The 27,240-nt window shown below is 42.7% G+C and overlaps 1 protein-coding gene across 1 annotated transcript in view; it reads left to right on the plus strand.

Moving 5' to 3' along the window:
• The first annotated feature begins 22,950 nt into the window (after positions 1-22,950).
• The window catches only part of GOLPH3 (golgi phosphoprotein 3), a 48,217-nt gene continuing 43,927 nt past the window's right edge, over positions 22,951-27,240 (plus strand). The window contains exon 1 of the mRNA XM_047767557.1: positions 22,951-23,496. Within this exon, the coding sequence (XP_047623513.1) occupies positions 23,272-23,496 (225 nt within the window). The 5' untranslated portion in view covers positions 22,951-23,271. The remainder of the gene's footprint in view (positions 23,497-27,240) is intronic.

Raw genomic sequence — 27,240 nt, forward strand, 5'->3', positions numbered from 1 at the left:
CATCCCTCATTTAAAATGGAAAAGATATATCTAGTATCCATATCTTTCTAAATATTATTTCATCTCTAAAAAGAAGCAGGGCTCCTTGGAGGAATGGCTGAGTCCAGGTCTGGGGCAGGGACAGCACAAGATGAGCCAGAAACATAGGGACAGCCTGGTGTATCAGAAAGTAAGGAAACGAAGGAGTTCCCGTCGTGGCGCAGCAGAAACGAATCTGACTAGGAACCATGAAGTTGTGGGTTCGATCCCTGGCCTTGCTCAGTGGGTTAAGGATCTGGCATTGCCATGAGCTGTGGTAGGTTGCAGAGGCGGCGTGAATCCTGCGTTGCTATGGCTCTGGCATAGGCTGGCAGCTGTAGCTCTGATTCAGCCCCTACTCTGGGAACCTCCACATGCCGTGGGTGCAGCCCTAAAAAGCCAAAAAAAAAAAAAAAAAGGATTGCTAAGTCTAGGAGGTGAATGGGGGAGTTTGATGAGGAAGAGGGTGTTACAGAATTCTGAAGTATTTCTTCACAAATTGCTTGTTAGTTGCAAGGGTAAAAAATAACTACACAGTGGAGAAACCTGACAACACCTGCATCAGTTGATCAAAATTAACCAACAAGAGGCAGGATGACATGGTGTGCTTCCAGATATGGTTCCTGGAGAAGACCAGAAGAGCATTTCTGTGTTAGTGGGTAGGGGACCCATGTCCTGAATCGAGTCATGAAGAAACATCAGGCAACTCCGGCAGAAAAGTATTCTACAACACAACCAGCTTATAGTCTTTAAATATAGCAGTGTCATGAAAGTCCAAAAAATATTAAAGATCTTTTCCAGATTAAAGAGACATGATAATTTAATGCATATGCGATCCTTGGTTAAAGTTTCTACTAGAGGGGGAAAATGCTATAAAAGAATTTTATTGGTATAATTGACAGAATTAGAATGTGGATTGCAGAATAGAAAAAAGTATGGATCAAGTTAAATTTCTGACTTGATAACAGTTTTGTGCTTATGTGAGACACTATATATTTTTCTTTTTTAAAAAAAATCTAGGAGTTCCCGTCGTGGCGCAGTGGTTAACGAATCTGACTAGGAACCATGAGGTTGCGGGTTCGGTCCCTGCCCTTGCTCAGTGGGTTAACGATCCGGCGTTGCCGTGAGGTGTGGTGTAGGTTGCAGACGCGGCTCGGATCCCGCGTTGCTGTGGCTCTGGCGTAGACTGGTGGCTACAGCTCCGATTCGACCCCTAGCCTGGGAACCTCCATATGCCTCGGGAGCGGCCCAAGAAATAGCAAAACAAAAAAAAATCTAATTTTATTGGAGTATAGTTGATTTAAAATGTGTTGGTTTCAGGTGTACAGCAAAGTGAATCAGTCATACATATAAATATATCCATTCTTTTTTCCCATATAGATTATTACAAACTATTTATTTATTTTTGTGCCACCTGTGGCATATGGAAGTTCCCAGGCTAGGGGTGGAACTGGAGCTACAGCTGCCAGCCTACACCACAGCCACAGCAATGCCAGATCTGAGCCATGTCTGTGACCTATACCACAGTTCAAGGCAATTCCAGACCCTTGACCCACTAATTGAGGCCAGGGCTGGAACTCGCATCCCGGTAGATATTAGTCAGATTCATTTCCTCTGCATCACAGTGGGGACAATCATCTATTTTATACAGTAATGTGTATATGTTATTGCCACCCTCCCAATTCTTCCCTCCCCAAATGATTTCACTTATGGCAATCATAAGATTGGTTTTGAAATCCCTGAATTTGTCTCCATTTTTTAGAAACAATACTTTTTTTTCCCTTTTTTTGGACACCTGGTGGCATATGGGGTTCCCTGGGGCAGGGATCATATCCGAGCTACAGTTGCAACCGACACAGCAGCTGCAGCAACAACAGATCCTTTAACCCTCTGCACTGGGCTGGGGATTGAACCTGTGCCCTAGTGTTGCAGAGACACCACTGATCCGGTTGTGCCACAGTGGGAACTCCTAGAAACTATACTAAATAAATAAATAGAGTTCCCATTGTGGCTCACTGGGTTAAGAACCTATGAGCTGTGGTGTTGGTCACAGATGAGGCTTAGATCCTGCTTTGCTGTGGCTGTGGTGTAGGCTGGCAGCTGTAGCTCCGATTCAACCCCTAGCCCTGGAAACATCCGTGTGCCTAGGGTGCAGACCTAAAGAGCTAAAAAAAATAATTTTTTTCTTTGTAATGGTGATCTATTTGTTTCCTTGTTTATTGAGAGGCATCTTTCATTGCCTAATTTCAAGAATATAGGAGTTTTGTTTGTTTGTTTGTTTACAATAGAAAAATAAACCCCAACCCACTGAGGGAGGCCAGGGATCAAAGCTGCCTCCTCGTGGATGCCAGTCGGATTTGTTTCTGCTGTGCTGCAACGGAAACTCCCTAAAAAGAAATTTTTCTCGTGAGCACCGTGGAGGAGATGTTTGTGGCCACTGGAACGGGACTGTCACACCTGTCAGGAGTTACATTTGAAGAAGGGAACACACCTTAGAATGGTAGGTGTATCTTTGACATACCTATAAGAAATCCTACAATTTTAGAGTTCCTGTAGTGGCTCAGTGGTTAACGAATCCAACTAGGAACCATGAGGTTGCGGATTCGGTCCCTGGCCTTGCTCAGTGGGTTAAGGATCTGGCGTTGCCATGAGCTTTGGTGTAGGTTGCAGACGCGGCTCAGATCCCACGTTGCTGTGGCTCTGGCATAGACCGGTGGCTATAGCTCCAATTGGACCCCTAGCCTGGGAATCTCCATATGCCAAGGAAGTGGCCCTAGAAAAGGCAAAAAGATTAAAAAAAAAAAAAAAGAAAGAAATCCTACAATTTTGCTAACATGATAGGTGGAATACAGTTCAATTATGTAAGGCCCGTCCAGCAAAGATTTGTTGATATTTAACTTTGCCTTTAAAACTTCCCACTGGTCTGGCCTTTGAAAAAGGCAAACCTGAGTTACTGTTGTGGCTCAGCAGGTTGGAAACCCAACATAGGGTCTGAGGATACAGGTTCAATCCCTGGCCTCGCTCAGTGGGTTAAGGATCTGGTCCTGTGGCAAGCTGTGGTGTATGTCACAGATGTGGCTTGGATCTGGCGTAGGCCAGCATTAGTGGCTCTGATTTGACCCAAAGCCCAAAAACGTCCATATGCTGGAGCCGTAAAAAGAAAAGAAAAAGAGGAGTTCCCGTCGTGGCGCAGTGGTTAACAAATCCGACTAGGAACCATGAGGTTGCGGGTTCGGTCCCTGCCCTTGCTCAGTGTGTTAAGGATCCGGCGTTGCCGTGAGCTGTGGTGTAGGTTGCAGACGCGGCTCGGATCCCGCGTTGCTGTGGCTCTGGCGTAGGCCAATGGCTACAGCTCCGATTTGACCCCTAGCCTGGGAACCTCCATATGCCGTGGGAGTGGCCCAAGAAATAGCAAAAAGCCAAAAAAAAAAAAAAAAAAAAAAAGAAAAAGAAAAAGCTTAACCCAACCCATTCATTTTCCACCTCCCCTCCTTAAACCTTATGGAGACAAACAAAAATAAAACTAGTAAGCCAGACCCGAAGGCTGGATACAGCTATGATTTAGACTTGGACAAATGAGCTTTGGAGGAGACATTAAGATTTTAAGGTCATGGGAGTTCCCACTGTGGCTTAGCGGCTTAAGAACCTGACATAGCGTCTGTGAGGATGCTGGTTTGATCTCTAGCTTTCTCAGTGGGTTATGGATCCTGTCTTGCTGTGGCTGTGGCTGTGGCTGTGGCTGTGGCTGTGGCTGGCAGCTGCAGCGCCAATTCGACCCCTAGCCTGGAAACTTCCATCTGCTATGGTGTGGCCCTAAAAAAAGAAACAAACAAAAGATTTTAAGATCATGAGGTACCAGTTATTACAATGAGGCAAATGTGTTCATCCAAGAGGAGGCAGATGGAGTAAAGGGTTTAATGATGCTTCCAGGGATACATGCCATTCACCCCAGGACAGGCATCAATGAGGGAGAAGATGGCTAATTCTAGCCAAAACTTTCTACACGTATGTTATAAATCTTCCTTTGTTTTCTTTTATTTTTTTATTTTTATTTTTTGTGTTTTGTCTTTTCTAGGGCCACACCCACGGCATATGGAGGTTCCCAGGCTAGGGGTTGAATCAGAGATGTAGCTGCCGGCCTACACCACAGCCACAGCAAAGCAGAATCTGAGCTGTGTCTGCAACCTCCACCACAGCTCATGGCAATGCTGGATCCTTAACCCACTGAGCGAGGCCAGGGATCAAACCTGCAACTCATGGTTCCCAGTCGGATTCGTTAACCACTGAGCAGTGATGAGAACTCCCTTTCTTTTATTTTTCTTTTCTTTTATCTTAAAAGCATGTATTTATAATGAAGTATTAACTTTGCCCAAGGAACTAAAAATAGTAGAGAACCAAGAAAGGTAAACATATGTCAAGCCCATCTTTTTTTTTTTTTTTTTATCTTTTTGTCTTTTTAGGGCCGCATCCATGGCACATGGAGGTTCCCAGGCTAGGGGTCTAATCGGAGCTGTAGATGCTGGCCTACATCACAGCCACAGCAACGCCAGATCTGAGCCATGTCTTCAACCTACACCATAGCTCACAGCAACACTGGATCCTTAACCCACTGAGTGAGGCCAGGGATTGAACCCTCATCCTCATGAATGCTAGTGTGTTCGCTAATTGCTGAGCCATGATGGGAACTCTGTCAAGGCCATCTTTATTAAGAAAGTCTTTGAGAGAGCAAAACTGCCTTCCAATGGCTCATCTCAAATTCTATGTCTTACTTAACCTCAGCTTCTGCAGCTTAATTTTCCTGCCAGCGGTGTCTTCTGTTTCATTAGTGAGTAACCATTCTAGAGTTCCTGGGAGCAGTCCACTCAAGAAACAGTCCTTAAAGCCACCAGAGAAAAGGATGTCAGAGACTATGTGAATGTGACGTCTACTGGAGAAATAAGTCAGATGTGAGCAGCTTTATTCAGCAGCCCACACTCAACCTGAAACCTGGAATCTACCTTTTTTTTTTTTTTTTGGTCTTTTTGCCTTTTCTAGGACCGCTCCCGCAGCATATGGAGATTCCCAGGCTAGGGGTCTAATTGTAGCTGTAGCCACCGGCCTACACCACAGCTGCATCTGAGCCGCATCTGTGACCTACACCACAGCTCACGGCAATGCCAGATCCTTAACCCTCTGAGCAAGGCCAGGGATCAAACCCGCAACCTTGTGGTTCCTAGTCGGATTTGTTAACCACTGAGCCACAACGGGAACTCCTGGAATCTATCTTATAGAAACACTCAAGATGCAAGATGTTTGTACAAAAGAGTTTATTGCAACACTGTTGGAATAGTGATCACTTAGGAGTAATTTAGATGCCCTCATCATTACAGAACTGGTTAAACTGTATGCCCATATTGTGCAATACTTTGCAGCCATTAAAAGACATCTTATTTTGTGGAAAAAGCAAATTGAAGAACAGCATAAACAGCATAATCCTTCTAGATTAAAAATCTGGGCGTTCCCATCGTAGCTCAGTGGTTAACGAATCTGACCAGGAACCATGAGGTTGCGGGTTTGGCCCCTGGCTTTGCTCAGTGGGTTAACGATCCGGCATTGCTGTGAGCTGTGGTGTAGGTCACAGACTCGGCTTGGGTCCTGTGTTGCTGTGGCTCTGGCGTAGGCAGGTGGCTACATTTCCGATTAGACCCCTAGCCTGGGAACCTCCATATGCCGCAGGAGCGGCCCAAGAAAATGGCAAAGAGACCAAAAAAAAAAAAAAAAAAGACATCTTATTATGTGGAAAAAGCAAATTGCAGAACAGCATAAACAGCATAATCCTTCTAGATTAAAAATCTGTATAATACATGTGCATGTGCTACACATAATTGCATAGAATGGGGAATGGGGAGGGAAGGATGGCTGTCAAATCACAGTTCTAGCTCATATGGGGGAGGGACCTGAAAATGGGGGGTGGGAGGAAAGGTGACTTTCATAGTTTGCTCTCTGGAATTGATTCTTGTTTGAATCTTTTATTGTAAGAAAGTGGTCATGTCACTTGCATAATTTTAGAAAGAACGTATGATGCATTTACTCTCCTAAAAACAAGAAGTGCTAAATTCAGTGAACCTCCTTGGCATCTGACCTACCCACAGCCGCCTTCAAGAGCTCAGAAACAATTGAGATGATTTCTGTGACAGCTCCTCAAACTCACCTCCACTCACTTAATTGGTATGACGTCTCTTTGTCCTGCCTTCACAATTGCAGGGGTCTTTCCCTCTCTTTTGAGAGCAGATGGACTTTCTTCTGTCCCTGACTGCTGCATTACCCTGGTTGGTTTTCTCAGCCAGCCTGCTCCTGGCCCTTGGGTCCACTGATGGCCTAACATCCTGTTTAAAATCTCCAGCCTGTAAAATGAGTTGTAGGGTCAGCTTTCACTAAATTTCTTATTTGGATGAGGGGAGCTGACGGAGGGTTCAGAGTTCTAGCGTCAGTTAACAACAATTCCTCTTGATCACTGACTTGCTTGTTTCACCTCAAAAAGGGGGAAGTCTTTTGAATCAAAATGCATATCAGATTCTGCCCAGGAGAAGTTTGAGCCAAGGGAAACTCCACTTACTCCATGAGTCAGTTATTTGTTTCTCAAGATTCAATGGCTCATCTCTGCTCCCCATGGCATCAGCTGGGACAGCTTGGCTGCAGGGCAGGAGTCACATGCAAGATGCCTCCATCAATGGCTGGCCAACTGAGCTGTGCACTGGGAACTCAGCCAGGGGCCTCAGTTCCTCTTTAGATGGGCCTCTCAACAGAGTGTTTGGATTTCCTCACAGCATGGTGGCTGACTCCAAGAACCATTGTCCCAAGAGAACAGGGCAGATGTATGTATTCTAATCTACCTTCGGAAGTTACCTAAGGTCAGTTCCACCATCCCCTGTTGGCTGAGGCAGTCTCATGATTCAAGAGGGGGAGATACAGACTCCATCTCTCTCTTTTTTAAATTTTTATTTATTTATTTATTGTATTAAAATATAGTTGATTTACAATGTTGTGTCAATTTCTGCTGTACAGGAAAGTGACCCAGTCACACATGGATATACATTCTTTTTCTCATATTATCTTCCATCATAGTCTGTCCCAAGAGACTGGATATAGTTCCCTGTTCTGTACAGTAGGACCTCAGTGCTTATCCATTCCAAATGTAATAGTTTGCATCTACCAGCCCCAAAATCCCCATCCATCCCACTCCCTCCCATCTCCCTCTTGGCAACCACAAATCTGTGTGTCTCTTTCTGTTTTATAGGTCAGTTCATTTGTGTGATATTTTAGATTCTACCACATGTAAGTGATGTCATATGGTATTTGCCTTTCTCTTTCTGACTTACTTCACTCGGTATGAGAATCTCTATTGCATTCCAGAATCCCAGACTCCATCTCTCTCTCTCCTTTTTTTTTTTTTTTTTTTCTTTTTAGGGCTGCACCGGCAGCATATGGGAGTTCCCAGGCTAGGGGTTGAATCAGAACTTCAGCTGCCAACCTAGGCCACAGCCATAGCAACTCGGGATCCGAGCCGTGTCTGCGACCTACACCACAGCTCATGGCAATGCCGGATCCCTGACCCACTGATTGAGGCCAGGGATTGAACCTGCATCCTCATGGATACTGGTCAGAATCATTTCCACTGTGCCACAATAGGAACTTCTCCATCTCTGGATTGGGGCAAATGTAGGCCATCTATCGGCCACCCCTGAGTTTTGAGAGAGAGCATAGACAGAGCTCACCGAATCCAAAGAAGCATATAAGCAGTTAAGCAAATGCAGACTGAGAAATTGATCCTCCCAGATCTTCCTCAAACAGAGCTTCTATAGTTTGGTTGATAATAAATTTTCCAAAAACCCTGAATTATTCATCTGCAAATGTAAATGCAGAAAGAATAATAACTCAAAAACAAAAGCAGAACCTACTCAATCCAGCAACCCTTCCAAAAAAATCCAATTTCAATGTCAAAACCAAATTTCAATTTCTTTTTACATTTTGACTTATCTAAACCTCCCTTTAGAAGGAAATAAAGTTAATTACATCCCATTATATTATTTATTAAGTAGTTCAAGATCAAATTTTACTGGGATTTTGAGTTAAGGAAGATAAAGTCATTGTTAAGGTTATTAGGAACATTGCTATGTCACCTATTAAGATAACTTTCTTGCATTCTCATCTCTCTTTGGTGGGAAGAAATAATCCAGTGGAAGTAATCATTTCCATTTTTAGCGGATTAAATTTTGGTAAAATTAGTGTTTCCAAAAGCGACGCTGTTGCTGTTCCATTCGGCTGATACACTCTGTTCAGAGGAGCTTTCCCCCTTCCGTTGGTTTTGGATATTTTCTGAATTTTGTGCATGAATTGATGGGGAGGGATTGTGGTGAAGAGAAGGTAGAGTAGGAACAAATTCAAAGGAGAACCTTTGGGGCAAAGCTCAGAAGGATATGGTAAAAGGTGCCATGCACTCCTGAAGAGTATTGTGAGCTTCTAGGAAAGGGGTTCTATAAATGCAAGATAATAGCACAATTTTATATACACATATAGTCCTTTTAGGGCCACACCCATGGCACATGGAGATTCCCAGGCCAGGGGTCTAATCAGAGCTGTAGCTGCCAGCCACAGCCACAGCCACAGCCATATGTGATCCGAGCCTCGTCTGCGACCTATACCACAGCTCACGGCAACGCCAGATCCTCAACCCACTGAGCAAGGCCAGGGATCGAACCTGCGACCTCATGGTTCCTAGTCGGATTTGTTAACCACTGAGCCACGACGGAAACTCCCAATTTTATATTTTAAAATTGGGTAGGAGACGGGAGAAGACTATTCTCACAGGGCTGTAACTTGGAAAAGCTCCTCTACCCTATGGCAGTAAAGCCTTTTAGCGAGGAGGGCAGGAGCAAGATGGAGAGAGAGCTACCCTTCAGGAGGGGACAGAGCAGAAAGCCACTTGGGAAATTCCAAGTCAGCTGGGGATGGTGGCCACCGGGCAGCAGGCAGAAAGTCACTCCTTCTGACGCAGCATTCCCAGAAACGAAGGTAAATGAAGTGTGGTGGCATTTGGGCCGGGAGATGTTTGCATTGGCACAGGAGCAAAGTAAGCAGAAGCGATCGTGAGTGAACAAATGGATTAAATTTATGTGTGTAGGAGAAAAAAGAGATAGCCCCCGCCCCCAACAGAACGGGCAAACAGGCACATCTACAGAAACAAAAAATTTGTTGAGTTCTCTGGTGGCTCAGTGGGTTAAGGATCTGGTGCCATTACTGCTGTGGCTCAGGTTCGATCCCTGGCCCAGGAACTTCCGTATGCTGTAGATGAGACCAAAAAAAAAAAAAAAAAAAGAAAAGAAAAGGTAGATTCATGGTTGTCTGAGGCCAAGGAAGGGAGGTTGGGGGCAGAAGGGGATGACTGCTAGTGAGGAGGTGTTTTGTGGGGAGGGGGATGATGGAAATTGTTCTAAAATTGATCATGGTGGTGGTTGTAACTCTGTGAACACATTGAAAACCATTGAATGGTACAGTTTAAATAGGTAAATTGCACGTATATGAATTATATATCAATAGAGCTGCTATTTTAAAAAAAGTAAATTCCACAATTGAATATAAATAAAAGTATATGGATGTGTAGATTTTAAAAAATTGTTATGTTGCATAGAAAGTGTCTTTATCATCTATTCATTCACCACTGTGTCCCTATTTCATTTCTCAAATCATGTAATCTCTTTTGCTAGTTTCTTCTGTATCTTTCCAGGGCTTTACCAATGCTTATGGAAGCAAATATGAATATGTATTCTTTTGTTCTTCCCTTTCTTGCATGAAGGCAGCATATTATGTAGATTGTTCTGCTCTTAGTATTTTTCTCTATACAATACATGTCAATGATCTTTCCACATTGGCACAATTTTTTTCTTTTTTGTCTTTTAGGGCTGCACCCGTGGCATATAAAAGTTCCCAGGCTAGGGGTCTAATCAGATCTACTGCTGCCAGCCTACACCACAGCCATAGCAACGCCAGATCTGAGCTGCATCTGTGACCTACACCACAGCTCACAGCAATGCTGGATCCTTAACCCACTGAGTGAGACCAGGGGTTGAACTTGCGTTCTCATAGATACTAGTCAGGTTTGTCACCACTGAGCCACAGTGGGAGCTCCCTATTGGTGTAGTTTTAATGTTGTTCCTTAAGATCAATAAAGTTAAGCTCTTTTTCATACTTAAGAGCAACTGAATTTGTTTTTCTGGGAACAGTCCGTTAATATGTTGTGCCCATTTCCCCCCCATTTATCATGTGTCTTGACTTTGAGATTTGTTTTCCATTCTGAAGTTTTTAATTTTTATGGAATCAAATTCATCAGTGTTTTCTTTCATGACTCTGGATTTTGGGTGATGGTAAGATAGGCTTCTTCTTCCCAATGTTACAAAAGAATTCACTTATATAGTGTTCTTCTGGTACTTCTATGTATTTACTAAATGCTTTGAAGTATTTCTCAAAATGAAAAGTTGAGAGAAAAAAAAAGAAAACAACTAGCAATGGTTAAAATGAACATGTATTAGGAATAAACCTAGGGACTTCCAGCTGTGGCACAACGGGACTGGCAGCGTCTCTGCAGCCCCAGGACGCAGGTTCAATCCCCAGGCGGACACAGCCAGGTAAAGGATCCGGCGTTGCCACATCTGTGGCATAGATGGCAAGTGTGGCTCATACCCGATCCCTGGCTTGGGAACTCCATATGCCATGGGCCAAAAAAAAAAAAAAGAATAAATCTAGCAATATTTAAGACTAACATGTGAAGCTATCTGGAGATAATAGCTTATTTAAACAAAGGTCAATTAACTACTTTAACAATAATAAACATTAAAAGCCACTGTGTCTTTAACCAGATAAGAAACGCTCAGTGTATGAGAATGGATACTTTGTAGTGGCTATCAGGTGAGTCTTGAAGTGTCCTCAGGTTGGAAATTGGCAGAAGTCTGAAAGAAGACTTTTAGAAAAGAAGCAGAATGTTTTCCCACCTGTTGCATCTGGGCTCAGCTTTGATCAGTACAATGTGGCAGAAGTAATATTCAATGTCTGAGCCTTGTAGCTCCTCTTCCCCTTGGAAATCAGATGCCATGAAGAAGACTGGGTCAGCCTCCCCGAGACCTACAGCCAACACCAGTTCCCACGTATGTGAGTGAGGCTCTGCTAAGCCAACCAGCTCATGTCAAGCTTCAGTTTGATACCAGCCATGCAAGTAACCCCATCGGAGACCAGCAGAGGAGCCCAGCTCAGGCCAGCCCAAAGTACTGAGCCTCAGAATAATGAGCAAATAGTTGCTGCTTTAAACCATTATTTCGGGGACGTGGTTTGTTAAACAGCAATAAATAACTCATATAAATGCTTTTCTGAGGAGTTATGAATAAAGAAAAGAGATAGATTAGCTTTTGTTCATTAACTGGTTCATTCACATACTCCATCTACAGGCAGAAAGGATTCAAGATGGCTGAATTGTGCAGACCCTAAGGTAATCCCAGGGATCCCTGTATTCTTGTTTGTGCCTTTATATAATCCTGTCCTCTGGAGTGTGGGGGAAACTAATGACTGCTTCTAACCAATGGAATTTGGCAACAGCGATGGGCTGTTGTTCCTATGGCAATATTACATTACATAAAACTCCATTATGCTGACAGATTCTCAGGAAGAATCTAGGGATTCTCCTTATTGGCTCAATGAAGTCAGCAGTTGTGTTGAAGAAGCCCATTTAGCAAGAAACTGAGTGCAGCTTCTAGGGGCCAAGGGTGGCCTTCAGACAACAGCCAACAAGAAACAGAAGCCCTGAGTTCTAGAACTCAGAAATGAGTTCTACCAATAACCCAAGCAAACTTGGAAAGCAGTCCTTCCCCAGTTGAGCTGCCAGATGAGAATGCATCTCAGTTGACATGGTGATTCCAGCCTGGTGAGTCCTAGGGTAGAGGATGCAGCTGAGCTATGCCTGATGCTTGCCTTACAGAAACTGGGAGATAATAAATGTCTCCTGTTTGTTCTGCAGCCTAGAAAACTAACATAGTAGCTGCTCAGGAAGAGTCACCTTTCTTCAATTCCTAGACGGGAAAGCAACCTGTGTTCCTAGAAGGAAAATCTGTGGTTTGTGAAAAGAAGATGACATTCTACAGCTTTGGAAGGTCAGTTCTTTCTTATCACACCGTGATTCATTTAAAATCTTGGACAAGAGGGTATTCCCTGGTTGACTCAGGAAACTGAGGATAATTTATTCAGAGAAGGTGGGGTAGAGAACAAATTAAACTTGGGAGTTCCCTTGTGGCACAATGGGTCTGGCATTGTCACTCCTGTGGCTTGGGTCGCTGCTGTGGCATGGGTTCAGTCCCTGGCCTGGGAACTTCCACATGTCACTGGCCAGTCCAAAAAAAATATTTGTATACATATGTAAGAGGCTTTTTTCTAGGTAACACTGAGTAAGCTATTCAGTTTCCACTGAGCTGAATAAAATAAAGAGGTGTTTAGTACAAGAGCCTGGAGGATTATACCTAAACCTGAAGTAAATTCCAAGAAGATTGCTTTGGTCTAAAACTTCTATCACTGTAGAGATCTTTATTAATAAGTCAGGAAATGCCTCATCTCCACATCAGCGAGTTTTCATATCTGGCCTCATATAGATTATAACTAGGGATTTAACTTAGGAGTTTAGAAGACTTCCTAATGATCATGGTGGAAAGATGCCGAACTACCTGGTAAAATCATGAAAACTTGCCTGGCTAGCGTTCCAGGAAAAATGAGTAGGCAGTTGGAAAAATTTCAGAATTGTGAACTGTTTGATCTCTTGAGAGCCCCTTATACTATAGGATTCTAGAATTTGTGTGACAGAATGTTATTTAAACAAAGAACAAAAATTGTTTTTATAGCTTAACTAGTCAGTGTATTCCTTTGATGTTTACATTGTTTTCTCACTGTGATCTTCAAGAAAGGTGAGAGAAATTGCTTCCTTCTACATTTGTTTAAAATTTTAAATCCTAGTGCAAATTTATTAGTTAAAAAAATAAAAATTTCTTTTATTATTCCAAAAGTATATTTGTTTTTCATTATCTCCCTATAGCAATAGATAGGGAGTAAACATTTTAACCTAAAAATTAAAAATGCCTATTAGAAAAAGCACATTTTTTTCCCTGGGAGTTCCCCTTGTGGCTCAGTGAATTAAGAACCTGACATAGTGTCCATGAGGATGCAGTTTTAATCCCTGGACTTGCTCAGTAGGTTAAGGATCTGGCATTGCTGCAAGCTGTGGTATAGGTCGCAGATGCAGCTTGGATCTGGTGTTGCTGTGGCTGTGGTGTAGGCTGGCAGCTATGTCTCCCATTCAGCCTGAGCCATATGCCCCGTGTGCAACCCGAAAAAGAAGAAAAAAAAAAAAAAAAGAACAGCACATTTTTTAAAATCCAAATTTTTTTCTTAATAATATAGTATTCTGGCACATGCTTCCAGCTAGATCCAATTCAGAGATCCCTAATTTTTGTTAATAACATGTTTATTGGAATGCAATTTATGTACCATACAATTCACCCTTTTAATTATTTATTATGGGTTTTTCTGGTTTGGTTTTTTTTTTTTTTTTTTTTTTTTTGCTTTTTAGGCCCACACCCACAGCATATGGAAGTTCCCAGGTTAAGGGTTGAATTGGAGCTGCAGCTGCCGGCCTATGCTGCAGCCACATGATGGGAACTCCCAATTCACCATTTTCTTCTTCTTTTTTTTTTTTCGGTCTTTTTTTTTTTTTTTTATCTTCTTAGGGCTGCACCTGTGGCACATGGAGGTTCCCAGGCTAGGGGTCTAATCAGAGCTGCAGCCGCTAGCCACAGCCAGAGCCACAGCAATGCAGGATCCAAGCCGCATCTTCGACCTACACCACAGCTCACGGCAATGCCAGATCCTTAACCCACTGAGCAAGGCCAGGGATCAAACCCGCAACCTCATGGTTCCTAGTCGGATTCGTTTCTGCTGTGCCAAGATGGGAACTCCAATTCACACTTTCAAACTGTGTAATTCAATGGTTTTTAGTATATTCACAAAATTATGCATCTGTCGCCACAACTAGCTTTAGACCATTCCTATCACCCCCAAAAGAAACTTTGGACCATTTAACAGTCATTCCCGTTTCCCCTTCATCCTCCTTAGCCCTGGGCAATGCTAAGTACTCTCTGTTTCTGTAGAGTTGCTTATTCCAGACATTTCATATAAACAGAACTGTACAACATGTGACCTTTTGTGGCTGGCTCCTCCCATTAGCTTAATGTCTTCAAAGTCTCTCCATGTTGTAGCATGTATCAGCACTTCATTCCTTTTTGTTGCCTAATATTTCGTGATGTGGCTACACCACATTTTATTTATCCATTCACTAGTTGGGTTTTTGGTATTTTGGTATTTTGGTGTTTGGGTCACTTTTTCAATATTATGAATAATACTGCTATGAATATTCATGTACAGGTTTTTGTGTAAACATACATTTTCATTTATTTTGGGTATATAAGTAGACATGGAGTTGCTGGATCATATGGTAAAATCTATGCCAAATGGTTTTCCAAAGTGGTGTACTATTTTACATTCTAACAAGTACTATGAGGGTTCTAATTTCTCCAAATCAAAATACTCGTTATGGAGTTTCCATTGTGGCTCAGCAGTAACAAACCCGACTAGTATCCATGAGAATGTAGGTTAGATTCCCCAGCCTTGCTCGGTGGGTTAAGTACCTGGTGTCACTGTGAGCTGTGGTGTAGGTCACAGACTTGGCTCAGATCCTGTGTTGCTGTGGCTGTGGTGTAGGCCAGCAGCTGGTGTTCCAATCCAACCCCTAGTCTAGAAACCTCCATATGCCGCACAAGCATCCCTTAAAAAAAAGTATACACACACACACACCACACACACACACACACATATATATATGTTAATAGCTGTCTTTTTTATTATTGCCTTTCTAGCAGGTGTAAAGTAATATCTCATTATGGCTTTGACTTGCTTGTCTCTGATGATATTGAATGTCTTTTCATTTGCTTATTAGCTACTCTTTTATCTTCTTTGGAAAAATGTCTACTTATATACTTTGCCTATTTTTAAATTGGGTTATTTGTGTTTTTATTATTGAGTTGTAAGAGTTCTTTATATATTCTTGATATGATTTATAACAAGGGTTTTTTTTCCCATTACAAGGGTTGTCTTTCCTTGATGATGTCCTTGAAAGCATATTTTCTTAGTGGTGTTTTTTAACAATGTTCAATTTATCTCTTTTTTGTTTTATCACTTGGGTTTTTGGTACATATCTAAAGAAATGTTGCCTAATCCAAGATTATGAAGATTTATGCCAATGTTTTCATCTAAGCATTTTGTATTTTTAGCTATATATTCAGATCTTTAATCCATTTTAAGCAAATTTTTGTACATGATATAAGGTAAGAGTTCAACTTAATTTTTTAAAGCTCTTTTTATCTAACAGGATTCTTTGTATGTGGATAAACAGTTGTTCCTTCATCATTTGTTGAAAACACTGTTCTTTCCTTATTGAATTTTCCTGGCACCCTTTTTGAAAATCAACTGACCATAAATGTGAGTGTGTATTTCTGGTAACTTTTTGTGTGTATGTGTGTTCTTAAAGTTTACTTTGTCTGATATGAGTATAGTCAGTCTAGCTTGTTTATGGTTGCTATTTGCATAATACATATTTTACCACCCTTTATTTTTAACCTACTTTCGTCTATGGCATAATAAATTACTGCAAGTTCGGTAGCTTAAAACAACACATTTATCATTTCAGAGATTCCGTTGGTTAGGAGTTTGGCATAGCTTAACTGGATTCTTTTTTTTTTTTCCATTGAAACGGTCACATCAAGACCATTTTATTATTGTATTTCTTTTAAGTACATTGACCTCCACCAAAATGAAGTTTATGCCCTAAACCATATACAAAATTTTTAAAGATTGGCTTCATTGAGGTATAATTTACACAAAATGATTTTTCACAAAGTTATACATACAGGTACCACCACCATGATGGACATATAGATTATATCCATTAGCCCTTCCCATTTGACCCTTACCTGCTCTGTCACGTGCCACACATACTCTCTGATGTGCTATCACTACCATTTAGATTTGCCTTTCCTAGCCTTTCATAGAAAGGAAAGCATTAGTAAGCTCTTTTTATCTAATGGGATTCTTTGCTTAGAGTTTCACAAGGTTGTGATCAAAGTGTGGGCTGGGTTACATTCTCACCTGGAGCTTGGGGTTCTCTTCCAAGGTCATTCATGTTGTTGGCATAATTTAGTTATTGTAGTTCTACGACTGTGACCAACGACTCTTAGAGGTTACCTCTATCTATCAGCAGTTCACAACACAGTTTTCTTTTTTGAGAGAGTGTCTGGAGAGTCATCAAGAGAATGCCTCAGCTGACTCAAGTCTCTCATTAGGGAAGGGTTGGATCCACTTTCAAGGCACCACATGATTATACCCACCCAGGATTATCTCTCTTCTGATTAGCTCAAGGGAATTTATTCGGGACCTTAATTACATCTGCAGCATCGCTTCCCATTTGCCATCTTCTCATGGTTAGAAGTGAGTCACACTCAAGGAGAGGGGATTACACAAAAATGTAGATACTAGGGCAGCAAGAACTGAGGGCCATGTTAAAATTATGCCTATGACAAGATGGGGACACGGGTAGGAGCACAAGGGTCTCTATGTACGTTCCTTCTATCCATTTTGATTTTTGAAGTATGTGAATTTACTATTTACAAAACAATAACACTTTAAATCTTTGAAACTTTGCATTTGTGTCACTGGACTTTTATGTCTCTTACCTGCTTTGTGTAGCGGTTCTTACTGTAAAAATCACTAAGTCATTATGAGGTGTTGGTTAAGAACATAGACTCTGGAGGCAGGCTGAGCAGCTTTGAGCAAGCTATTTTATCTCTTTGTGCCTAGTCTGTAAACTGGGGCTAATTATAGCACACAGGATGTTGTGAGAACTGGGTTAACACATTAGTATCAGATACTGCTGCTTGACGACACAGAATCTTAGTAGCATATAATAATAAGCATTTATTGCACCAATCATCAGGTGGCTAGAATGGCTCTGCTGATCTCAGCTGGACTTGGCTAGGCTTGGCTTGGCTCTGGGCTGTGGATTAACTTTTTTCTGCTCCATTCTCATTCTCCTGGGACTAGCACACTACCCAGAGGAAGTATTTTTATGGCCATGATGGAATCTCTTCTTATGGCAGTAGTCAGAGCACAAGAGGACCAGTACATCTGCACAAGCTTATTTCATGCCTCTGTTTGTATCACATTAACTAACATCTTATTTGCCAAGACAGTCTCACATGGCTAAATTCCAGGTTCCAAGCCCAACATCAAGGAGTGATGAAGTATACTTCACGCACTATGAGGTGGTGGCAAGGATATGGATGTATAATATGACTAAAGGGGAGTGACAAATTGAGACCTATATAGTTCAGTCTAAAATTAACCTGTAAGACACTTATAGCTGTTTTACATTTAAGACATTTACAGCTGGAATATAATAAATGCTCAACAATCTTTGCTGTCATTGTATCAGATTTTTTAAAAAAAGAAATAATAATATTGCTGTCCTAACAATAAAGCTGGTGTAGGAATATAAAATGGTAAGCCCTACTGGAAAAGGGTTTGGCAGTTAAAAAAATAACAAAAAAAACAACTAAACATACACTTACCATATGACCCCAACTGCACTCGTGGGTATTTATCTCAGAGAAATTAAATCTTATGCCTGCACAAAAACATGTACACTAATGTTTATATCAGCTTTATTTGCAATAGACCAGAGTTGGAATGCAAAAGTCACTCAATAGGTGAAGGGGTAAACAAACTATAGAATATCCATACTGTGGAATACTCAGTGACAAAAGTGAACAAACTATTGATACACACAAATTGGATGGATCTCAAGGGAAATATGCTGAGTGAAAAAAGACAGTCTCAAAAGGCTACCTAGTATATGATTTCATTTATATAGCAATCTTATATGACATAATTATAGAGATGGAGAGCAGATTAGTGGTTGCTAGGGGTTAGGGATGGGAGCAGGGAGGCGAAGGAGATGGGTATGACTATAAAGAGGTAACATGAGGGATCTTTGCGGTGATGAAAGTTTTGTATCTTGATTGTGGTGGTGGTCACATAAATCTACACATGATAAAACTGCATAGAACTACACACACATGTGCACACACACGCACACACAAATAAATGCCTATAAAACCTGTGAAATACGAATGTCTGTGGATTGCATCAACATTTCTTTCCTGGTTTTTGTATCCACTATAGTTATATAAGATGTTATTCTTGGGGGATACTGGGTTAAAAGTATATGAGACCTCTGTACTAATTTTGCAGCTTCCTATGAATCTATAATTATTTCAAAAAAATTTTTATTGGATTTAGAGTCATAATGAGAAAGGCTTCTCCCCTCCAAGTTTATGAAAGAGTTTACTTGTACTTTTCTTCTCATGTTTTTATAGTTTCATTTTCTGGGTGCTTTGAAATTTTTATTAGATTAAAGCAGAAAGCTCCTGTACATCCAGCTATATACACAGCATCTCCTCTTGGGAGTTTCATATGCTTCACAAAAAGAGATAAACTCACACAAACCTGGTCAGGGCCCTGTGGTCCCTGTCGCATTGAATGGCTCTCCTGTCCACACTCATATAAGTCAGAAGTGAGGATTCATCCATGAAAAACTCTCTTCCTAATACCTCACTCACTCCACAGTCAGTATTCCATTCAGTTCTATCAATTTTACTTCCTAAGTATCTCTTGAAAATATTTGCTTCTTACTGTCTCTTCTTTCATGATCATAGTTATCATCACATCCTTTGGGACTACTGCAGAATGAACATGCTCCTGTTTTCATTGTGACAACTCCTTGGTGTATCCAGTGAGCTTTTCCAAGTACAAATCTGATAATATCACACACACACCCATTCACCCTTTCCAGCCTTCCCCAAGCAGGGCATTTAAAAGCACCTTTGATGGCTTCTCATTGTGTTTGGTTGGAAAAAGATGAAAATCCTAAAATGATCTCACAGCATTGTATGATTGACCCTTGTCTGTCACTAGTACTTTTATTTATTTATTTATTTATTTATTTTTGCTTTTTAGGGCTGCACCTGTGGCATATGGAAGTTCCTAGGCCAGAGGTCAAATCACAGCTGCAGCTGACAGCCTACACCACAGCCACAACCATAGCAATGCGGGATCTGAGCCACATTTGAGATCTACAACACAGTTTGAGGCATCACCGGATCCTTGACTCACTGAGCAAGGCCAGGGATTGAACCCACATCCTCGCAGATGCTAGTCAGGTTCATAACCCTCTGAGCCACAATGGGAACTCCTGGTTTAGTTAACCTCTGTCCATTCTTTGGCTTACTACTTCCTTAGAGTTGCTTCCTTTGAATCCTAGGTAAAATATGTTTCCTGTATATTTGAGTGCACATGCTCTCAGAGTACTGCATTCCTTCTGTATTCAAAGTATTTCTCAATTTATACATTAAAGTGATGATTTGCTTAATATCTGTGCCCTTTACTAAACAGTCTCATGAAAGACTATGTGTCTCGGCTTACTGTGATATCTCCTTGCTGAGCATAGTGCCTGGGTGTTAGGGCAAATATGCATAAGTATTTGTTCAGTGATTGAATTAGGGACCTGGGTTTCAGCCACAGGCTTGCAATTTGCCAGATGTGTTATGTTGGGCAGATTACTTAAATGGGTGTCTCAGTCTGGGGTTCCCAGAAAGCAGGGACTAAGACAAAAGCTTTCGTGCTGCTGTTTCGTGAGGCAGTGCAACTCCCAGGAACCAGGAACGGGAGCCAGGGGGAGGGAGTGAAGAGTGAAGCAGGGAGAGCCCTACACAGAGTGTGTAGTTGAGCTTGCTGTAGCTAACTGCCACTGAGAAGCTGTATAAATTACCTATAAATAAGCCATTTGGGGAGAGACAGAGGAACATTGATCCACCAGCTTCAAACCTGCTAATTCCTGCACATTTCCAGTTGACCCACTGGGTGTGAGGTGTGGTGCTGACAGGCTGCACTGGGAGAGGTGGCTGGACTCCATGAAGAATTGCAGTACAGCAGCAGCAACTAATCTGCAGGGACTGAAAACATGCCTGGCACATATTCAGCAGTCAATAAATGAAGGGTCATTGACATTAGGAGTACACATTTTGATCCCCAAATATAATTTATTTCCTCATGCTCCTCTTTTTCCCTCCTTTTCACCCTTCCTTCCTCCTCTCTTTCCTTCCTTCCTTCCCTCCCTGTTTCTTTGTATACAGACAAAGTGATTTTGAAGTCTACCTTGTGGAATATATAAAAAAAAAATGCTAGGAAAACTCTAAAAAACAGCAACAAAGGTATGTAAAGTCTCAATAATTTCAAGAGTGTGATACAGGTACATGAATAGTAAGACAATGAGCATATATTTTTGGGGACAAAATATATGTGGCTCTTCATTATATTTATTATAGCATTGCTTGTAATAACAAAGAACTGGAAACAACCTAAATATCTGTCAATAGAGGACTAAAAAAAATTACAGTATGTTTATACAATATAACTGAAACAAATCACAAAGAAGCTCTTAAGTATTGATATAGAATATAGAGTAATATAGTTGTCACTCATTTGTGTATATGCCCAAGTATTCTGGTACTTATTACTGTATAACAGATTACTCCAAATTTAGCAGCTTAAAACAACAAATATTATCTCACTGTTTTTGTAGCCATTCAGGAATAGTTTAGCTGGGTGATACAGATTCAGAATCTTTCATGGAGTGGCAATTAAGAGGCTAGGTAAAGGTCTGACCTGGGCTGGAATCCACTTCCAAGATGGCTCACTCACATGGCTGTTGGGTAGGAGGCCTCAGTTCCTTGCTACTAGACCTCTTCATAAGGCTGCTTGAATGTCTTCATGATACAGCAGCTGGCCTCCCTTGGAGTGAATGATCCCAGAGAGAGCAAAGGTGAGCAAGGAAGAAGCTGAGGACTTTTATGATCTAGTCTAAGTCACACAGTCATGCCTGCCACATTCCTTCATTTGAAGATAGTCACTAAGTTTGGCCTGCACTCAAGGGGAGAAGAATCAGGCTTCACCTAATGTGTTGACATATTTTAAAATCACTATGGGGCGGTGGGGGGGTGGGGTGGGGGATGGAGATGGTAACTGGGTGAACAGGGCCAAAGTTTTTTCACTATATCTATCTTTAAACTCTTTCAACTATGTATTTGACTATATCGATCAAATCATTAATTGTATTTCTTTTAAAAAGCAACATTTTAAGCTGTTTGGGAAAGAAGTGGAAGAGAAATTAAAAAAAAAAAGAATTGAACAGGATTGTGAATGAGAGAAATTGGTTGAAGTGAAACTGACCTTTGCTCTAAATGATAGGAGAAAGGGATAGTTGACTTTGTGGTCACCCTCCTCCTCACTCCAGAAGATTTAGTTTCTCACTTTCCAGGGCATGGGGTGGCAGTGATGGTGAATGGCCACAAGATTTGTGGGTAATGGGTCTGTGGAAGGGGAAGAACTTTGTTTTTTTTTTTTTTTTGGGTCTTTCTGCCTTTTCTAGGGCCTCTCCCGCAGCACATGGAGGTTCCCAGGCTAGGGGTCTAATCGGAGATGTAGCCTAGGCCAGAGCCATAGCAACGCCAGATCCCCAACCCATTGAGCAATGCCAGGGATTGAACCCACAACCTCATGGTTCCTAGTCGGATTCATTAACCACTGCGCCACGACGGGAACTCGCAGGAAGAACTTTGTGTTCAGAACGTTCTATGGGACGATTTTACTGTGGACGTTTATCACTTACTACAGTCCTGTTAGGACAACGCATTCCTCATCTCCAAATCTTTCTGTAGCCACAGCCTGTGGTCACTGTTGATTTTAAATAATATCGGATGGCATACAATGCCATTTCTGGATAATGTTTTGCTTAGAAGGTCTACTTTTCTGGATCTCCAACCTCCCCCCGCCACCCCCCCAGGTTTGACGCTATTCTTTAACATAACTTGCACAAACTAACATGCATGCCAAGAGGATTTAACCCACTGATTAAATTGAAGGAGATTTAATGTGTACAAAGACGTGGCATGAAACCCAACGGGTTTATTGTTTCTATAAAAGGTTCGTTAAGGTCGACTGACTGACGTGTGCAGTACTAACTGTACTTACTGCTCCCTGGTCCGGGAGGGAGGAAGAGTTTTACAAAGAAAACTATTCAGTTCTTTCTAACCTCTCTTTCCATACCGTCACACACCCAGAAAACACTAAAAGTCCACTTTCAAGCCATTTAAAAGCAATTGTTCCTCCTGAAGTCTGGGAACGCGGGCAGAGGACGCACCCTGCCCTCACCCCATCAGCGCTGAGCAAAGTCCTCCGAGTGTCTCCTGGGGACCCCGGATTCCAAGACAGGTCCCTTCAGCCCTATCCGAGGGCAACTCCGAGGTCGGTGGTGTCTGAGGTGCTAAGAGCACAGCTCGAGGCTAAACAGGGTTCACGCTCGCTAGGCCACGGGGGTGGCCCCTATTCGCGGGGGCCTGGCCAATCTCTGGCTCCAGCCCGGGCTCCTCGACCCGCACAGGGGAAGGCGGGCGGAGGGCGGACACGTCACGGGAGGGGGGCCGCGGGCCGAGCGCGGAACGAACCGCCAAGGAAAGGGCGAGCGCCGGGGAAGACCCGGGGACCGGGGAAGGGGTCGACGTCCACAAGCTCCCACTCCCACCCCTGCCCGGGGCCGCCAGGTCCTCGCCGGCCGCTTCCGGCGCCCTCCGAGCCCCTCCCGCGCCGGCCGTGCCACATCCTCTAGTGACGTCAGCCAGCGCCGCCATATTGGAAAGGTGCCGCCGCCGCCGCCGCCGCCGCCGCCGCTGCCTCCTTCACTGCTGCTTCTTTCTTCACCGCCTCCGCCACCGAGCTCCGGCTGCTAGGGGGTCTGCGGCAGCAGTAAGAAAGCAACCCCTCGCTCGCCCCGCCGACGCCCAGCCCGCCCGCTTCGCCGCGGCCCGTATCCCCATGACTGCCTCCTGTCCCGCTGTCCGCGGACGTCGCCCCAGCGCCCGGGTTTAACACGGAAGCGCGGGTCGGGGGCTGCGGAGGGAGGAGGAGGGAGACCCGGCCGGTCCCGCGTCCCTCTCGGCCCGGCGTGGCGCCTCAGCCGGAGCCATGACCTCGCTGACCCAGCGCAGTTCCGGGCTGGTGCAGCGGCGCACCGAGGCCTCCCGCAACGCCGCCGACAAGGAGAGGGCGGCGGGCGGCGGCGGCGGCAACGGCGAGGACGACGCGCAGAGCCGCCGCGACGAGCAGGACGACGACGACAAGGGCGACTCCAAGGAAACGCGGCTGACCCTGATGGAGGAGGTGCTCCTGCTGGGCCTCAAGGACCGAGAGGTGCGGCCCCGGCGGGCAGGGCGGGGGCGGCCGGCGCGGGGCTCGGGCGCCAGGCGGGAGCCCCGCCACTGGTTCCGCGCGTCTGCCCTCCGAGCTCCTGAGCTCCGCGCCCAGGAGCGCCCAGCCGGCCCGGTGCTTCCAGATCCTCCCCGCACAGATTGTTTGGATTTCCCTTTCTCCTTTCACAGTCACTCCTTAAATTTTGACTCCCCGACAGTCTGTTTCTTCCTCGCTTTTTTTCCAGCGTGTCTAACCCGTATAGACCCCAGGGTACAATTCCCACCTGGAGACTGCGGGTTAGAGTGAACACATGGAACCACCAGCGCCCCGAACTCATGGTTCTGCAGGTTTTAGGACCTGGGAGGGATCCACGAATCTGCCTTCTGGGGGATTTAAAAAACAAACAAAAAACAAACCCAACAGCTTAAGGTGTACCTTTTGGAATTTTGGGAAATTAAGGTGAGATGGTAATGGAGGCAAAAGTTGTTTTGCTGATAAAGTTAGAAGTCCAACAAAATTCTCGTGAAGCCTCCTGGAAATTGACCTTCTAGGTAAACTTGCTTTGGGTGAGAGATTATTTTAAGTATTGCTTTTACGTTTTATTGCTTGACTGTGTTCAAAAAAGTTTTTACATTCTCAAGGAAGGACTTTTTCGTGGGGGTGCTTGAATTGCTAGGTTTGTTATTTGATGAAAGGCCTGAAAGTTTCAGTAGATAACTTGTGTTCAGATTTTGAAATGATTATTTTCACTCCAGTATCTTGTGAGAATGTTCACACATACAGAAGTTAAGAAAACACTGCAGTGGACACCTATATACTCACCTCCTAGGTTCTGTAATCATTATTTTATTATATTTGTTTTATCATATGTATATGTCTCCAAAAATTATAGACTTGCAGAGGGTCGGACAGGTCAATGTATATTGTATAAATTAGCTATGGTGGGGAGGGTTCTAGAAACTTGTTTTATCTCCATATGGAAACTACAGACAGCACATTTTAGAATCAGATACAAAAATATCTAAGTTTTTAAAAAATTTTAATAATATTTTCCCAATTCATAGAGGTGGGCAAGAAAAAATTAGTTCTTATTAAAGCAACTTAGTCTTATTTCACCAAGATTTATCAGATATAGGTGAGTTTTATATGGATTATTCGTGGACTCCTGATATTTGGTAATCTCATGAATTAAAACTTACCTTGATGGAAATGGCAGTATTTCCAGAGTATTTGCAGTATCCAGTTTTACATTTTGCTCAGGTTTTACTGATAATCACTTGGAAAAATGTTGACGTCCCTTGGCTATTAAAGGGCCTGGTATCTGTTTTTGAATTATCGAGTTATGATGAAAGCAGCCTATATGTGAAATATCTTTTCGTTCTTTGGAAAAACGAACTAGATGTACAGTGACCAATGTGACTTTTAGAAAGTACTCAACTTGGTTTTTTTTAGGCTTCACACCTTAAAACTGTGGTTCTAAACATTTTTCTTTAAGGCTTTATATCTTTTTCCTTTGAGACAAAAGTAACATTGTAGAAAATACCCCCAGGAGTTCCCTCTGTGGCTCAGCAGAAAGGAAACCGACTAGTATCCGTGAGGATCCGGGTTTGATCCCTAGCCCCTCTCAGTGGGTTGGGACTCCAGTAGTGGGTTAGGGATCCAGCGTTGCTGCAAGCTGTGTTGTATCTCGCAGACTCGGCTCAGATTCCGAGTTGCTGTGGTTGTGGTTGTGGCTTAGGGCTGGCAGCTGCAGCTCCAATTGGACCCCTAGCCTGCGAACTTCCATGTGCCACATGTTCAGTCCTAAAAACCAAAAAAAAAAACAAAAAACAAACAAAAAAAAGAAAGACCCCCCCCCCTGGCAAAACACCCAAAGTGAAGCAAACAAGTTATCCGTGTTACCGAGTGAACAGTTTGGTTTTAGTTTTTGAGACTTTTCTATGTGAACACTTTGTAAAACTAAAACTTAGAAGCTAAAACCAAAACTAGTTTTTGGACTTCTGAGTCACTTTAAATGAGAAATTATGGTGAGAAAGTACCTTTTTTTTTTTTAAGGTATATGTTACTCTAAATGTTTAACCTGAAGTGTATTAGCATGCTGCTTTCTTTGTGATGAGTTTTCTTGATAATCTAAAGAATTATTTGTTGAAGCTTAATGATACTTACACAATAAGTTCTTGGGTGGCAGGTAGTTCACTGTACTTTGCCATGTCATGGCCAAGGTCCAGACACTGGCTAATTCTCAGCATTTCTTGCTGATTTCAAAAACCACAGAGGGAAACTTTTTCACCTCTTTTTTTGTGGCAAGTCCTGTAGTGGAGGTGGGTGGGATTGGGACTTTGTATTGCTTTAGTTTTAGCTTTTAGATGTTAACGTGTATATTTTTCCCCTGTCCTCACATCTTTACATAATAACTAGCCCTGGCAACTCATCCTACCAATGCTCCTCCCATGTCTTCAACTCGTATCACTCTTTAGGGGACAGGAATTATTCTCTTACATAGGTTCGAGGCATTTATGCTTGTTAATGTTATATTTTAACTTACTAAATTAAATGTTAACAAGTTCTCAACTTCAGCCACGATATACAGCTTAGTTAATTCACAGCTTTAACTCTTTGTTATTTTTTTTTTTGTCTTTTTGCTGTTTCTTTGGGCCACTCCCATGGCATATGGAGATTCCCAGGCTAGGGGTCCAATCGGAGCTGTAGCCGCCAGCCTACGCCAGAGCCACGCCAGAGCCACAGCAACGCGGGATCCGAGCCGCATCTGCAACCTACACCACAGCTCACGGCAACGCCGGATCGTTAACCCACTGAGCAAGGGCAGGGACGGAACCCGCAACCTCATGGTTCCTAGTCGGATTCGTTAACCACTGCACCACGACGGGAACTCCAACTCTTTGTTATTTTAACTTAGTGCCCATCTTTGTGATATCTGGGTACTCCTAAGATTTAAAAGCTAGATTTAAAGTTTTGGTAGGTCGTTAATGATAGACACATTTTATATATATGTGAGCTAATCTTGTTTGAAATAAAAACAAGGAAAATTTTAAAGAAATTGTGGAGTGGTGAAGTTAGTTTGACTCTAAAAATGCTGGAGACTTATGGCTTGTAAAAAATAATTTTTGTTGAATAATAAACCTTCACATGAGTGTGAAGAATTTTTGCAAACTGAGCATACCTGCTAAACCAGTGCCTCGATCAAGAAACAGGACATGTCCAGGTCTCCAGAAGCCCTGTCTGATTCCCGTTCCTGTCACTGCCTGGTCCTCAGGGGTCACCGCTCTCTTGACTTTAGAATTCAGCGTAGAATAATTTCACCTAATTTTGTACTTTTTCATTTGTGCCTTTGTTCAGTATTGTTTGTGAGCTTCAACCATGTTGTGTGACGTTGTCATTTGTTCATACTCATTGTACTGTAACTTAACTTTTTAACACATTAACAATCTACAGTATTTTAAAAAATCATATCCTGAATCTAATACTATCCCCTTCACCCCTTTACTGAACAGAAGGCTCAGCCTGCCTGCCAGTAAGCATATGGTCTGGCTTCAGATTACCTATTAGGGGTGACTATAAAGTTATTGTGAGTTTCATTTGAGATTTTTTTTTTTTTAACCAATGATTTTCCTTTCTGGCTTTTATTAAAACACAGATGCCTGGGCCCCTCTGGGGATTCTGGCACTCAGTCTAGGCAGAGGACTTAAGTGTTGAAGTAAATCTTCAGAGGCCACAGCAAGGATG

This window comes from Phacochoerus africanus, chromosome 1, assembly GCF_016906955.1.
Source record: "Phacochoerus africanus isolate WHEZ1 chromosome 1, ROS_Pafr_v1, whole genome shotgun sequence".
Lineage (NCBI taxonomy): Eukaryota > Metazoa > Chordata > Mammalia > Artiodactyla > Suidae > Phacochoerus > Phacochoerus africanus.